At 42.2% G+C, this 15,512-nt stretch overlaps 1 protein-coding gene across 9 annotated transcripts in view; it reads left to right on the forward strand.

Moving 5' to 3' along the window:
• NEO1 (neogenin 1) overlaps nt 1–15,512 on the forward strand; it is a 63,530-nt gene that overhangs the window by 38,253 nt on the left and 9,765 nt on the right. For 5 of the 9 annotated variants that reach the window (XM_053465004.1, XM_053465009.1, XM_053465005.1 and 2 more), the window contains exons 2-12: nt 3,347–3,664; nt 4,985–5,260; nt 6,460–6,613; nt 7,157–7,293; nt 9,426–9,580; nt 9,955–10,075; nt 11,686–11,902; nt 13,121–13,275; nt 13,617–13,765; nt 15,035–15,173; nt 15,256–15,305. In XM_053465004.1, coding sequence (XP_053320979.1) covers nt 3,347–3,664; nt 4,985–5,260; nt 6,460–6,613; nt 7,157–7,293; nt 9,426–9,580; nt 9,955–10,075; nt 11,686–11,902; nt 13,121–13,275; nt 13,617–13,765; nt 15,035–15,173; nt 15,256–15,305 — 1,871 coding nt within the window. The remainder of the gene's footprint in view (nt 1–3,346; nt 3,665–4,984; nt 5,261–6,459; nt 6,614–7,156; nt 7,294–9,425; nt 9,581–9,954; nt 10,076–11,685; nt 11,903–13,120; nt 13,276–13,616; nt 13,766–15,034; nt 15,174–15,255; nt 15,306–15,512) is intronic. The other 4 variants (XM_053465007.1, XM_053465012.1, XM_053465010.1 and 1 more) reach the window with 1 other exon arrangement.

Genomic DNA, 15,512 nt, shown 5'->3' on the forward strand with positions numbered 1-15,512 from the left:
ACTTTTGGAAAAATATCTGGCACCAGTATCGTTTTAGAACACCATAAAGGATTGTCTTAATAGTTCTACAAACATTCTGTCTTTCCCGCTTGATACAAATTATATACTGCTAATGGAAAAGTCAAACCAGCCAGTGTTACTAAACTTTACTGAGCTGCATCAAGCAGTATGTGCTTTCATCGTGGTGAGAGAAATGGTGGACATCGGCCATGGCCACGGAGTGGACATCTTCACCACTGGTCTTAGAAGCTATTAAATTGAGTAAATACACTGTGCAGGCCAAGGCTTTCACCGGCCAGCGCAGGACAAGAATCTTTTCAAATGTAGAAACCAAGCGCTCCTCAGCTAAATTACAGGCTGTCTATCATGTGGCTTTGTGCAACATCGCAGGAGCGTGAAAGATGCTGCTTCTTGTCACCTCATGAATGAATTCTGCGTAGATTACAGCTGTGCAAATCCCACGTACCGTTACAGATGATATGTATTATTCCCTATATAACAGCCTCTGATGTCTATTGTGATTACTGAGTGCAAACGCATTATTATTTTTTGCCAATGCTTGGTGACCACAGAATCTCCAAGTACCTTTTCACGTATTAAGGTGCGCAGTGGATTTGCAGATTGCCGGCATGGCCCCACTAAACCAGTACAGTAGGTATAATGTGTGCGTGAATGCCTTGGTGCAGTCTGTGTTCGGAGCAGATATTTAGTCTACTCCAGTGTCAAAAGAAGATATTCAAATAACAGCACAACATCCGGGTAATAAAAGAAAATCCCATAGGGTGCGTTACACCATGTAGGCACAATGAATAATCCCCTTTCCCCACTGTATATTTAAAAACAATATATCGTATTTGCTCGATTATAAGACGACCCTGATTATAAGACGACCCCCCAAAATCTGAATATTAACTTAGGAAAAAAAAGAAAAAGCCTGAATATAAGACGACCCTAAAGGAAAACATTTTTACCAGTAAATGTTAATTCATGTAAACTATTTTTTTTTTTATAAAAGCTATGATTGAAAAAAAATTTTTTTTTGTTTTTATTTCCTTGTATTTTCCAACTTGTCCCCCAGTTACGCACATCTGCCCCCAGGCTTGCACACCAATATGGCACTGTGGCCCATGATATGCCTTTTAACCCTCTATATGCCACTGTGCCCCATGGTATGCCTTTTGACCCCTATGTGCCACTCTGCCTCCAGAAATGCCTTATACCCCTATATCCCATTCTGGCGTTTAGGGGGTTAAAATGCATATCATGGGGCAGAGTGGCATATAGGGAGGTATAAGGCATTCCAGGAGGCAGAGTGGCATTAAGGGAGTTAAAAGGCATTGTATAGAGCACTCTGCCTCCAGAAATGCCTTATACACCTATATGCCACTCTGGCATTTAGGGGGTTAAAAGGCATATTATGGGGCAGAGTGGCATATAGGGAGGTATAAGGCATTTCAGGAGGCAGAGTGCTCTATTAAATGCCCCCTTAACGCCACTCTGCCTCCTGAAATGCCTTATACCTCCCTATATGCCACTCTGCCCCATAATATGCCTTTTAACACCCTAAGTGCCAGATATATAGGGGTGCCAGTGGCATATAGGGGTATAAGGCATTCCAGAAATGCCCTATGCCCCCATTTAACACACACACACACACACTTACCAGTTCTTCCAATTTCCTGCTGTATTGCCTGGGCAGCAGGTTGACGTCTCCTTCCGCTGCAGCCGGAAGGAGGTGGAGTTGGCAGCGGGGGTTGTCTGCGTCCATTGCGCATACCTTCCCTGGCTGTCAGATATCAGAGTTCCCCGCACCAGTGCGGCACCGGTGCGGGGAACTCTGATCACTGACAGTCGGGGAAGGTATGTGCGATGGACGCAGACAACCCCCGCTGCTAGCCACACCTCCTTCTGGCTGCAGCGGACGTTGTCTACGCTGATCGCGTAGACGTCAACTCGCTGCCCCGGCAATACAGCAGGAAGCACCGGTAAGTGTGTGTGGTGGGGTGTTAAATGGGGGGGGGAAAGGAGGATCCAGGTTCCCTGCAGCGGTGCGGGGGATCTGGATCTTAGTGTCATAATCAGACCTCTATTTGAGGTCTGATTAGAAGACGACCCCGATTAGAAGACGAGGGGTATTTTTCAGAGCATTTGCTCTGAAAAAAAACCTCGTCTTATAATCGAGCAAATACTCATTAACTCATAAACTCATTGTGTGCTGTTTATGAAACTTACCACTCCAATGAATATACCTTCAGCGTGTGAAACGGGACGAACGTTCACAGCATCCTATGCCACCGCACATGGAAGGGAATACAGATGAATGTTTTGATGCGCTCATTGATTGCTCTTCTTTACAATCTGTGTATGTCACTGGTATGGTTTAAGGGAGCATCTCTCTAGCAATAGATCGGTTAATCCCCTGCTCTTCCTGTTGGGTGATTGTTTCCTGCTCAAAAGCTAGTTGCTTAAGAAAACTTTGCCTGTGCTTGTCCTATTTAATAAGAATTGATTATGTGACATGCGGCAGTGTGACATCCCAAACCGCTGTCACGATGTTTAATGCGGTACAGGTAGGGCGGGGGTGTAACGGGGAACACGGACAGTCTGTCTGCCCTTATGAGACTTGTTAGAAGAGAACTGCTGAATTAGCTGATCTTTGTGATGGTGAGGCATACGTTGGCGCTGTGCCATCTTGCCATCCTTTCTCTGTGCTGTTGTTTGCACTGCCTGCTAAGTGTTATCTGTTCGTTCTTGCTTTGTTGAACAGATGTTGTGCCATGAGCAACATCAGCCTGTTTTCGAACTCTGCATATTCAGTGACTTTGAAACTATACTAGATTATTAATCTATTGGCAGGGTTTTGGACAATGTTTGGCACGTTATAAATATCTTGACCAAGAAGTTACACTTTTGACTCTCTGTCCATAGAACATTGGTGTTTATTTTAAATAAGGTAGGTTATCAAGCAGGAAATCTCAAAGTGCCATGTGTTCTGTGATCCCCCTCTATATATCACAAACATATATATATATATATATATTAGTATTTATAAACTGGTATTCAGTCATCAGATCATTCCTTGAAACTGTTAATTTTTTTTTCTTCGTTCCATTTAAGTGTATGCTTTACTTAAGCTCACAAAAATGACTTGGCGGATTCTCTTTATTTTACAAAGTAAATATTTGTATTATATTTATTCTAGAAATGTTTCACTTTAGTACGGGAAACAAGTTATTTATATGAAAGCCAGATGTTCCTGCCTACCCTGTTGGAATGGACGGTAGAATCTTGTCAGCGTATGCAATGGATTTTGGCACTAACTGCATTCTTCCCTAATCTCTTCCAGGTTCAGGGTTCAGAACCTTCACCCCATTCTACTTCCTAACAGAGCCAGCAGACGTTGTAACGTTGCGTGGGGCTCCTGCCGTACTGAACTGCTCTGTTCATGCAGAGCCAACACCGAAGATTGAGTGGAAGAAGGACGGTACATTTCTCAACCTTGTGTCCGATGACAGACGCAGTCTGCTCCCAGATGGATCCCTGTTCATCACAAGTGTGGTGCATTCTAAGCACAACAAGCCAGATGAAGGCATCTACCAGTGTGTGGCCACTGTGGACAGCCTGGGTAGCATAGTCAGCCGCACAGCCCGACTCTCGGTTGCAGGTGAGACATCCAGAAATTATATAAAGTGTACATGGGGAGTTTGAGTTTGTGACGTATTTAGGGACAAGGTGTTTAGGGTCCTGCCTGATTTTACTTCCAGTTCATTCCACGAGAAGTGCAAAGCTTTGTGTACTTTGGCTACTGTATCATGCAGCATTAATAATGATGGTATATACACATTGTCCTATGGTGATGGTCGACAGTGTGCAGCAGCAAAATGGTCTTCAGACATGGAAAGATTAGCGGAGCAAGCCAGACTTTCACCAGCCCTGACAAGAAGAGCTGGGTGAGCAAGTTAAATTGAGCTGTTTAGGAGAGTGTGGCATTGTCATTGATTCTTTTGAAGCAAAAGGGATGTAGTTGGCATTGCTGACTAGACTCCTAATGAGCAAAGTATTGATCTCTAACAAAACGCTGTCACTAATTGTTCTATAAGGACCTTGTGAAGGAAGCGTCACAGCAATGTGTGACTTTATGGACTAATTGTTGCCACGCTGTATAGACTTTTGGTCTGACACAGATTCTCAGCTTTTCTCACTGTTCATTTTTTCATTGAACACTATTACTCCATCCCGCTATACTTTTCTTTTGTAGCCATACTGTTTCACTTTGTTTTTAGGGGCCAGTTAGTCAGTCCTTGCCAGCTACAGCTTTCAGATTGCTGGTTCATAAGCTTGTCATCAGACCTTTCTCCTTTTGTTTGTAGTTGAGTGAGCTTGGCTTATTATATGGTGTTGAGTGTCTCATTGGGATTTATTCACCTCAACAAGCTCCCCAGGCAACTCCTGCTTTGAAGTTATGGTTCTAACTCACCAAGTTCCCTTATGCATTATTAAAGGCCACTATTTATTTCTGCAGCAAGGGCTTAGCTGGCCTCTGCATATTGCAAAGCTCAAATGGTTAGGTTATTTAATTAAGCATTTCAACAGTGCCAGAGACTTTAAGCAGACACTCTCTGGGTTGGAGCTTCCTAGTGTCTAGTGAAATGAAATTGGAACTCCAATCTCATGCTTATCCTTTATCCTAGCTCAGTACGTCTCCTTTCCCACCCCCATCACTCTCCCATCCTGTCGCCTCTTATAACACCCATCAAGGTTTTGCAGTCCATATAACTAGTAAAAAGTAGCTGCTGTGAAAACTAATTATTTCACATGGTAAAACAGTAATGCAAGTGCATAAAGGGATTTTCAATCCAACAATTTCAAACATGCGTAAAGCGAGTGTGTTCTATCAACAGTATTCCAGGAGTGTACCCTTGTTACTGTATACTGTTACTCTCACTAATTACCAGTTCTCTTACTCATTATTCCTGGTTTCTAGGCCTTCCCAGGTTCGCTAGCCAGCCGGAAGCCTCTTCCGTGTATGTTGGGGATAGCCTTGCTCTGAGCTGCGATGTGAGTGCGGAGTTGGTGCCATTTGTACAGTGGGAACAGAACCGATTGGTGCGAGAGTTGGACAACAGGGTGGCAATCCTATTCAATGGCAGTTTGGTCATCAGCAATGCCAGTGAGAGTGATGCCGGGTTGTATCGTTGTGCCGTTGGGAGCGGAGCCGCCCTGAAGTACAGCGATGAGGCAGAGCTCAAAGTTCTTTCAGGTAATGTGCGTCAAGTGTGTATTTAAATCTACATATTCTGTTGCTCCAAAAACTATTTTTAATTATTGATGTGATCGGGTAAATGCTTCTTTCCAGTGTTCTGTAACTGTCTGCTATGATCTAAATTCAACAATACATTGCTGAAATAATGACGATTCTGCCTAGACTGAAACCGAACAAAGACATACCAAGATGTCTGGTGCAAAAGACGGGGATATTTCACACGGTTTTGGTGCAAATAAATGTAATTGTGAAATGATGCTGGTGGATGCAGAATAAAGAAAAATGTCAGGGAGAGATTGAGAGCAGCTAGTGCAGGGACTGGAGTCAGGATGGCTGATGCAGGAGAATGGCAAACTTGAGATAGAGGTGGTTGCCCAGCATTCAGTGATGTGGTCATATCTGGCCTCTAGCAAGAATTAAAACACATTTTGCTTTAACTTCTTGCAGTTCTACTTACTTGGATTGAAGGTAGTTTAATCCTGTAGCTCCCCCTGGCTTTTATCTCTAAAAGTATATTGCATTCCACTTTCTATATCTTGTACAGAGAGTGCAATCTTTCCTGCAGACATTGTGGTCATAGCATAATCCATGTTACACCCCTCCCTGCTTCTATTATACTGCTGCCCACACAAGATCATCCTCACCCACTTCTACTCCTCTGTATTTTGGGTCTTGGGCGACCCTCATGTGACGGTTACATATACACAGATATTGATCTGTATGTAAAGTTGCCAGGACTACTTCTAAATGAGACTCGTGTTTGGGTTTTTTTTATCTTACCATTCCTTTCTTTTTTTTCAGCATAGAGTTCAGTTTTTTGTTCAGACAGTAATGGTTTTCATGAAACCATGATTTTCACTGCAACTTTGTTCTTCTGTATCTAGATTGTTAGCTACTCCAAGGCTTTGACATGTTGGGATTTTTACCCTTCTGTGAAGAAATCGGCAACAAAGCAGTAAGACATAAACAGTGTAATGGATGAGCATTTTGAATCCAAATATCACATGAAGGCACAGTGATGTAGAGCAAGAATGGCACAGAAGAGACATTATTAACCAAGGAACTTTGTAGACATTTCACTGCTGTAGTGACCAGTGACTCCATGCGCTGCACTAACAAAATGGTTTCTTTCTCGGTAATATGTGCCTGCCCTTTTCTAGAACTGTCATTAACTGTAATCTGCCTCCTATTTCCAGACCCTGGTGAAGATAGACCGTTGGTGTTTCTCAGGCAGCCATCACCTCTGACTAGAGTTGTCGGGCAAACAGCACTTCTAACTTGTGTGGTATCCGGATATCCCACTCCTGTTGTATACTGGAGCCACAACCAAGAGGAGCTCATTCTGGAGAAGTGAGTAATTTCATTTAGGTTTTATCTGATGAGTATGTGGTGGATCCAACTTTCAGTATGTGCTACCATTAAAGCAAAACCAATCTCAAGTCATCTAATGCAACGGGTAGGGGGAGTTCTTATATTGCTGTTTGGAAAGCAGTGCATGGAGGAACATATGACCTATTGCTGTGCTCTATAACACATCTTCCTGGTTTTCTGAGGCTATATCTGCCAATATTGTCGTTTCCCTCAGTATCATGTATGCTAGACCTTTGAGCCACTTTAGACGGCGTTTCCTGATCGGTGCAGCCTGTAACTGCATCTGTGATTCATTATCAGCCATAGTTCTTACATTAATGTTAAGTAATGTGCCTTCAGCAGACTCTCCATAGTTATAAAGGCTTGATAGGACCCTGTAGATGGGCTATCCAAGCTTTGCTAGGTATTTTGGTGTGACCACATATTCACATACATTCACAACTCTTTGCTGCTTCTTCACATGTAATGGTTATGTGGCATCGTTTTCCCTTGTTTGTCGCTAACATTGCCTTTCCTTTAAAGCTCTGATAGGTTTGCCTTGCTTGCTGGGGGAAGTTTGCAGATCAGCAATGTCACAGAGGAGGATGCTGGGATTTACACGTGTACAGCAGACAATGGGAACCAAACCATCCAAGCTCACACTGAACTTAGCTTACAAGGTATTTTATCTGAATGAAGACTGGGAAAGCCATTCTAAGGGCATTGTTAATGGGAAATGCTTAACTAAACAAGGCATAAACATATAAATCAATAATAGCACTTTATTCTGATCCCCGAAGAAATAACCAGAGCAAGGCCCAATGACTACTCTCTCAGTAATGGAAAATTATGCTGACTCCATGTTAGCAGAGAATAAGTGTTGCCCATGCCAATAGGAACTATGGTAACCTCACAGGCAAGGGACAAGTAGCAAAGAAATGTAGTATGGAATTCAGTGTGTGGCACACATTTGATGCTTGTGTTTTTCCACCGAAGAGTTTAGAAACATTAATAAGGCCACAATGGCATATTTTGTGTAAACTACAGAGATCGTTTTCACATTCTATATTCCATGTACAGAACGTTCCCGTTTTCAGATATTTCAGTCTCATTGTTTTTGAGGAGACGTTTATCTTTAATGAGCTGTACGTTAAATACGTAAAAGCTGCACATAAAATACTTATTTCCTTTTAGGTGATAAAAGGAAATTCACAGTGTTCTGGTCACTCCCTTTGTTTGGCTCTTCCGTGCGGATGTTGTCCTGTGGTGTGTTAGATTCACCTGTAAATCATTAAATGGTTATCTCATCAACCACGAGGGTGTGAAGCTGTTCTGCCCTAATATACCATCCGGTGGCACTTACATGGGCTACTTCCCATGTGGCTCATCACAGATATAAATACAATCACTTCCTGACAAACCTTTCCTATAATGCAACTACAAAGAATTGCTTATCACACTACTCTATATTTTCCACATCCCTTTTTAACGCAAACACGTCACCTCTTATTTTTATCATAACTTTTTTTGTTTTGCCCAAGTTTCCATGATGTGAGGAAAATACTCCTGTGGATAATGAGCCATAATGTCATTGCACGCTTGTTTAATCAGTACAGAAGGGTCGCAGATTATGTGATATATTGGTGGATATTCCATAAACAGTGTTGTGAAACACGTGTGTGTAGTTCTGTAGAACTTCCATCCGGTTCTCCCAGTTTATGGCTTCTGTTTATTTACATACTTACAAATATTCTTTGAATGCCCTTTGTCCAAATTTTAATGACATCAAATCCTTCAGTGAGATTTTTAGCAGTATGCAAACTGCACCACTCCAGATCTTGGGCTGCAGAGAGTCCAGGAATTCCATGCGTCCTTGGTTGAAAATAAGTAGTTCCATTAATTTTTCATTGAGATGTCCTCACTCAAGCTGGGGTATCCTAAAATTTTGGCCTTCAAGGACTGGAGTTGTGCATCCATTAGAGGCTACAGAGAGGATTCATTAGCTAAAAAATAAGTGCACCTATAGCATTTGAAGTGGAAGACTAACATTCCTCGTTACTGCTTTGTTAAAATTCCAAATTAACTAAGGCTAATTCATGTTTAGTACATTTTAACACTCTTTTTATATACATAGACTACTTCAGTATCACCCTTACCCTGCCTATTTCTCATTTCTTAATGTCACTAAGGTGCTGGTCTCATGTTGCAATGAAAGCATAATGATTCACTATATTTAGAGGTGCTGAAACTTTGGAATGTTTTTGGTGAAAAAAAAAAAAATGAATCGGTTTTTCTGTATATCTTTTATAGAAGCTACTAGAAATATGTTTAAAATATTAATTTGATGTGTATAAACGGCTTTTCGCAACGGAGAGAAAGCAGCAACTGTTAGCTATTTGAGCCTTAAACTTTTTTTTAAGGAAACAATGGGACGGTTCCCGTTTACAGAAATGATTCCCACCTGCACAGTGCTCTGGATGTGTTCACATGAGCACAGCTGTTTGGAAAGATCAGCCTGTGGTGGGGAACCATCTGTGTGCAAGCAGGGAGGTCCTGGACATCTGCAGAGAGGTCCAGTCCCCAATGTGTTGTCAAATGGCTTCTTTGCCTTGTTACATAAAAAACAAGATGACAAAAAAGCAAAGCTGCTAGGTTGTAAAGATAAATGTAGCTACAGAAGATGGGAGATGGTACTATGCATTAATCAGTTCTGTAATGTAATGTGTGTAGTCTAAGCAACAAGCTTTGTTTAGTAATACATGTTATATGCTCATTATCTCAAGTTCTGATAATAGCTTTTTCTTACCTACAGTGCCTCCAGTTTTCCTTGTTAAGCCTTCAAACACTCATGCTTATGAGTCTATGGACATTGTGTTTACGTGTGAAGTTAGCGGGAAGCCCACTCCCACCATCAAATGGGTGAAGAATGGAGACATGGTGATCCCTAGTGATTACTTCAAGATTGTGGTAAGAGCTGTGCAGAGCTGAGTAGTAAATACTGGATGGTGTCTTATTCAAGTTCAGTGAGTATATTTTAGCCAAAGTAGTGTATCAAATACACCATGATTGAGCATAGCAGATTAGGCGTAGGTCAGTGTGGTAGGTGGACTGAGATAAGAAGCAGTACACGTTCAAGTGAGGGAGGAAAGAGTCACCGTAAGAACGGGTACAGTGATATCCAGCTAAATGTTTTTATACTGACTGTAGGAGGAATAGAATGGTTAGTGTGCAATGGGATGTGATCAATATGATATCCATGACTTGGTCTATGCCACCAGCGTTACTGCTTCTCGTGTTCCCGTGTCCTTCCTCTGTCACAACTTTTTTTTTTCTCTTCTCAGGGAGATCATAACCTGCAAGTTCTAGGTTTGGTGCGCTCAGATGAGGGATTCTACCAATGTATTGCTGAGAATGAGGTGGGGAATGTACAATCAGCAGCACAACTGATTATTTTAGAGCATGGTAAGTGTTACTTGCAGAATATTCATTCATTAACAACTCCATGCTTGAGAGCTGCAAAGACTTATCCCCATGGCTTACCCATGCACCAATCTATTAAACCTGGAAACACGCACAGCAGCAGAGATTTTCTGTAGGTTCACAAAGTGTAAATACTCTGACCTATGTTTTAAAACTAGAAAAATTCTAGTTGCTAGTTCTCAGAGTACTGATTTAGCTCTTCCTACGCCAACCTGTGTAGACTGAGATAACGTTGCCCTTCAATTTTAAGTGCACAGTATCACTCCAGCTATCGGTGTATTGATCTTTACTTGTTCCGAGTGTTTTCCTTCCCAGCCCTTTCCTGCAAATCCTTCTTTTCTTCTCTGTGCATCAACAAAGCCCCATAGTTCTCTCTGCTTGGTTGCTTCCTAACAGCGATAAATGCAGCCTATTTAATAAAGAAGAAAACCAACTTAATGGATACCATACTGCCCTGTAGCACCGTCATAGTCTAGACCAATTAAAAGTAATCTGTAGGATGCATGTAATTTGTTAAAATGACAATTAACTTGCATTGTTGGTATCCTGAATTAACGTGTTCTAGGTGTGATAATGGCTAATTTTTCACACCATAAATTAAGGGAATAGTTTGATTTGTAAATATCACTATGCATACCTTGCAGCTCTCACCCTCACTTACATCGTGATGTGTTAATTTACCGTGCAAGTCCGTGATTTATTGTTTTGCATGTATTTACACACACAATGCAATGGCACAGTTCTCCCTCACCATATGGGCGTTTTTCAACCCCCTCCAAAATAATAATATGGAAACCCCACTTTTTTCTTTATTTTTTATAGTTATTTACCTTTTATGGATATTATAGATAATAAAGTGTTAAGGCATTTCCACAAACCTGTGAAAACATAAACTTAAAACTTCTAGACTACTTGAGCACATCTCAGGTTTCCACAGTTTTAAAGGATGTTGGCATATTTCGTTTTTCTGAGAATGAGCAAACTTCCACAGCAAAGAAGAAGTGTAAATAATGGCACTTGTTGCCAGTAACAATCAATATCCATCAATATCTGAGTGAACCAGTGGAGACATACAAGCCACTTCTGGTCATTTAGTAATTGTTTGTATTGTGGGTGAATCTGGCCTTGCTCGCCCATTGCCTCTACCCATTTACACAGTAAAGCATTTCTCCAGAAAAAATTACCAGAAACCAGTTACTTTGCATTAGTAGGCCAAAGGCCCATAGGGATGGACTGTGCCATTATAGCTATATCCTTACGAAAGGAGTTCACTTGTTTCCTGACCAGCGGTTGTCATGCACTGTACGTCCTCTGGCGGTAAACGGGGGAAAATGTTTGCATGTTTGTGGGCAAACCGGGCCTGTCTGAGATGGGACTATATGATGAGAAATACTACTTTTCTCACCTCTCCAGTCTTAAATTTAGGTATCCTGAGTATGGATCTCATGTAGTGTTCATCTCAGTGACAGGCTGCCTCTGCATGGCATCTGTGCCCAGCTTGTTTTGTTTATTTTCTGTTCTTGTTTTTCGCTCTGTGTTTGTACGTGCTCGTGCTTTTCTTCCTCCTCCTTCCTCCACCTACCTTCGCCAAGGTATTACCACCCCATCCTCTCCTGTCTCCTCACTGACCCATGCTACTGCTCACCATGTAGCTGCCACACCGGGAGGCCCACGGCCATCATCCCCACGGGATGTAGTGGCCTCTCTGGTGTCGACGCGTTTCATCAAGCTGACTTGGCGTGTACCGGCTGATGCTTATGGAGAGAACCTCACCTACCATGTCTACTACAGCAGAGAGGGTATGAACAGGTGAGACTTGTCAGTTTGGTCCAATATAACTGCTATGGTTAAATCTGTAGAATGTAAAGTACCTGTGTGAACATACTTATGTGGGAGAATCTACTCAAATGTTATGCCCTGGGTTTGGTTGTAGGACACCATCACCTGTTACTGCTTCTCTACATGCATTACATTTATTTATAAAGCAGCAGCAGATTTAATAAATAGCCCTGTTACAATTTGGCAATAAGATCAACACGTTGGCGGGGTGAGTTAACTTATTGCAGTAAGGATGGTGTGGAGATCTTGAAGGTAGGGAGAAAAAATGGTGTCTTTAGGATTTGGTTGAGGGTATTCAGGAGGGTAGGTTTGTGCCTCTCAGTAGGTTTTTAGTAAGCAGGTAGCAGAAAGTCTGACAAATCATATTTTCTTCACTGTGTATAGATGCTTATAAACACCACCACAAGTGTCATGCAAGTTTACTTAACCAACAACATTTTATCTGACATGTCCGTTCGTCTTGTCCATGGGGGTTTGCCTTGAAGCAATTTTGCGTCTTCTATGGCATTTTATATTTAGATTTTGACTTGGAGCATAAGCCCCTTCTTGGTTCTAGAAAATAAAATAAATTTGTTTAGAACCTGTGATACTGTAGGACTTTAATCAAAGATGACAAATTCCACTCCTCATATACTTAGTCAAAGGCAATATCATCACTTTCAAGACAACACACAAGTGAGCCTATATTACTAACCCCTAGGCTCATGCCTGACAGCCCAACACCATGCATTTACACCAACCCACACACACCCTCATGCTAACACCATACACGAACATACACCTGGGTGCAGTAACACATGCACACCCTACCCCTAGGCTCCTGCCAAACAGTCCAACACCATAAGCTGACACACACTCATACTGACACCAGCCCACACACACTCATGTTAACGCCATTTATGAACATACACCTGGGTGCAGTAACATGCATACATACTAACCCTAGGCTGATACTGGGCAGTCCAACACCATAAGCTGATACACACACCGTGCTAGCTGCCCTGCTGTTTCCTCTCTACTACCGCAGAGCCATATAGTGCATGTTATGTGAAACTGCTTGGGTGCCTGGGATCCTTAGCATGCCCATTGTATATTTCCTCTGCTAGGTTACTACAGTGCAACAAGAGATGTTCATTCCTGATTGCATTCCCTTTATTTACGTTACTATTTTAACCTCCACACCCCTAGGGAGCGAGTGGAGAATGCCAGCCATCCAGGTGAGATGCAGGTTACCATCCAAAATCTACTGCCTGAAACCGTGTACTACTTCCGGGTGGTGGCACAAAATCAGTACGGTCCTGGAGAAAGCTCCTCTCCTCTGAAGGTGGAGACACAGCCCGAAGGTGAGCAGTAAAATAGTGGTTGTTGCCATATCACATTATGTATTTGAATTCACATATTGACCACGGTTGTGGGATGTGTAAAAATTTTAGGTTTTCTTGGTGCCAAATGACACATCCACTCCACCACTAAATCTGGCGATGCAAAAGTAGTATTGACCCTTCTTTCATCATGTTTAAACAGAACTCTTGCTGTATATAAGCCCTTTCTCACCTCACCCACTCTCACGTCCATGCCTTTTATTCAATTCTATTTCGTTTCAGAGTTCTACAAACCTCATGACAATTTTTGAGTGTTACTACTTCATCTTAATAATGGGTTCTTCAATATTCTTTTCTTTTAGTTCAAGTTCCTGGCCCAGCCCCTAATCTCCGCGCCACAGCAGTCTCCCCCACATCTGTTGATGTCAGTTGGGAAACACCTTTATCTGGCAATGGGGAAATTCAGAACTACAAGCTATATTACATGGAGAGAGGCGCAGGGGACGAGCAAGTAAGTAATAATCCCCCATAAAATGGTTATGAATTGAATTGGGCATCTGAAGTTAAATGCTAAAATGTCAACTGTTTGCAATTGTACACTATATAAGCAAAGGTATGTGGACACCCCTCTTAATTATTGAGTTTAAGTGTTTCAACCACATCCATAGCTAACAGGTGTATAAAATCAAGCACATAGGCAGCAATCATCATAAACAAACATTGGCAGTGGACTGAATTGTACTGAAGAACTCATTGATTTTGACAAAAATCTTGAAATTATCCTTCTATATCTGCCCCAGTCCACTGTGAGTGCTATTTGTGAGACATGGAGGCATCTAGAAGTAACAGGTCAGTCAGGAAGTGGTAAACCACGCACACTCACAGAGCAGGGTTGCCCACTGCTGAAACGTGTAGAGCAAAAAAAAAATGTCAGTCTTCTATAGCATAATTCACGGCAGAGTTTCAAACTGCCTCTGGAATCAACATCGGCGCAAGCACTGTGTGTCTGCAGCTTCATGAAGATCACTATATGCAATACCAAACGTCGGCTGGAGTGGTGTAAAGCACCCCACTGCAGGATTCTGGAGCGGTGGAAACGTTCTCTTGAGTGATGGATCATGCCTCACCAGAATGTGTGATGGACAAATCTGAGTTGGAGGATGCCAAGATGATGCTACCTAACAGAATGTATAGTGCCTGCTATATAGTTAGGTGGATTAATGGTCAGGGTTTGAGCTAGGCTTCTTAACTTCCAGTGAAGGGTAATGGTGCTGCTACATTATACAAAGATTTTACACAAATGTATGCTTCCAGCTTTTGCGGCACCAGTTTGGGTCCTTTTCCTGTTACAACATGACTGTACCCGTGTGCGCAACACACGGTCTATAAAGACATGGATGAATTTGGTGTGGAGCCGTGACCTTCACCCCATTGGATGGATTGGAACGCCGATGGCAAGCCAGGCTTCTCATCCAACATCAGTGCCTGACATCACAAATGCTCATTTGGCTGAATGGGCAAAAATTCCCACAGACACACTCCTAAATTGTTTGGAAAGCCTTCTCAGAAGAGTGGAGGCTGTCATAGCCGCAAAGTGGGGCCCACTCCATGTTGATGCCCATTGTTTTGGAATGGGTTGTCCAACAAGCTGAAATAGGTGTGGTCAGGTGTCCACATACTTTTGTATATATAGCATATTTCCATTTACAAATACACTTAATCAGTTATGTGATCCCAGATGGGATTGGTAAACAGGTGTACACTTTGTTCTCTTCTACAGGATATTGATGTTGGGGGCCACTCGTATACTGTGAGCGGACTTAAAAAGTACACAGAGTATACATTTCGCATTGTGGCATATAACAAGCACGGGCCTGGAGTATCGACGCAGGACATCTTAGTCAGGACCCTATCGGATGGTGTGTTTCACTCTCATTGTTGTCTACTCCGAACTGACTGCTTGACACATTAGCTAACCATGATTTCCTTTGTGTTTGGCAGCGCCTAGTGCTCCTCCTCAAAACCTAACACTTGAGGTGCGCAGTTCACAGGTAAGATCTCGGTATATAGTGGTCGAAGCTGTGTTGACTGATATCTGCCCGGAAAGGTTTAAACTATCAAACCTAACGTTTCTTTTAACCTTGCGATAGCCGCGTACCTGAAATTTTCTATGGGTCATATTTTTCACTTATCTTCACAATTGACTAGTCAACAGAAGCGCTTTTCAGTTTACATTAAGATGCCAGTATCTGATTTCT

Source organism: Spea bombifrons, chromosome 4 (assembly GCF_027358695.1).
Source record: "Spea bombifrons isolate aSpeBom1 chromosome 4, aSpeBom1.2.pri, whole genome shotgun sequence".
Taxonomy (NCBI): Eukaryota; Metazoa; Chordata; class Amphibia; order Anura; family Pelobatidae; genus Spea; species Spea bombifrons.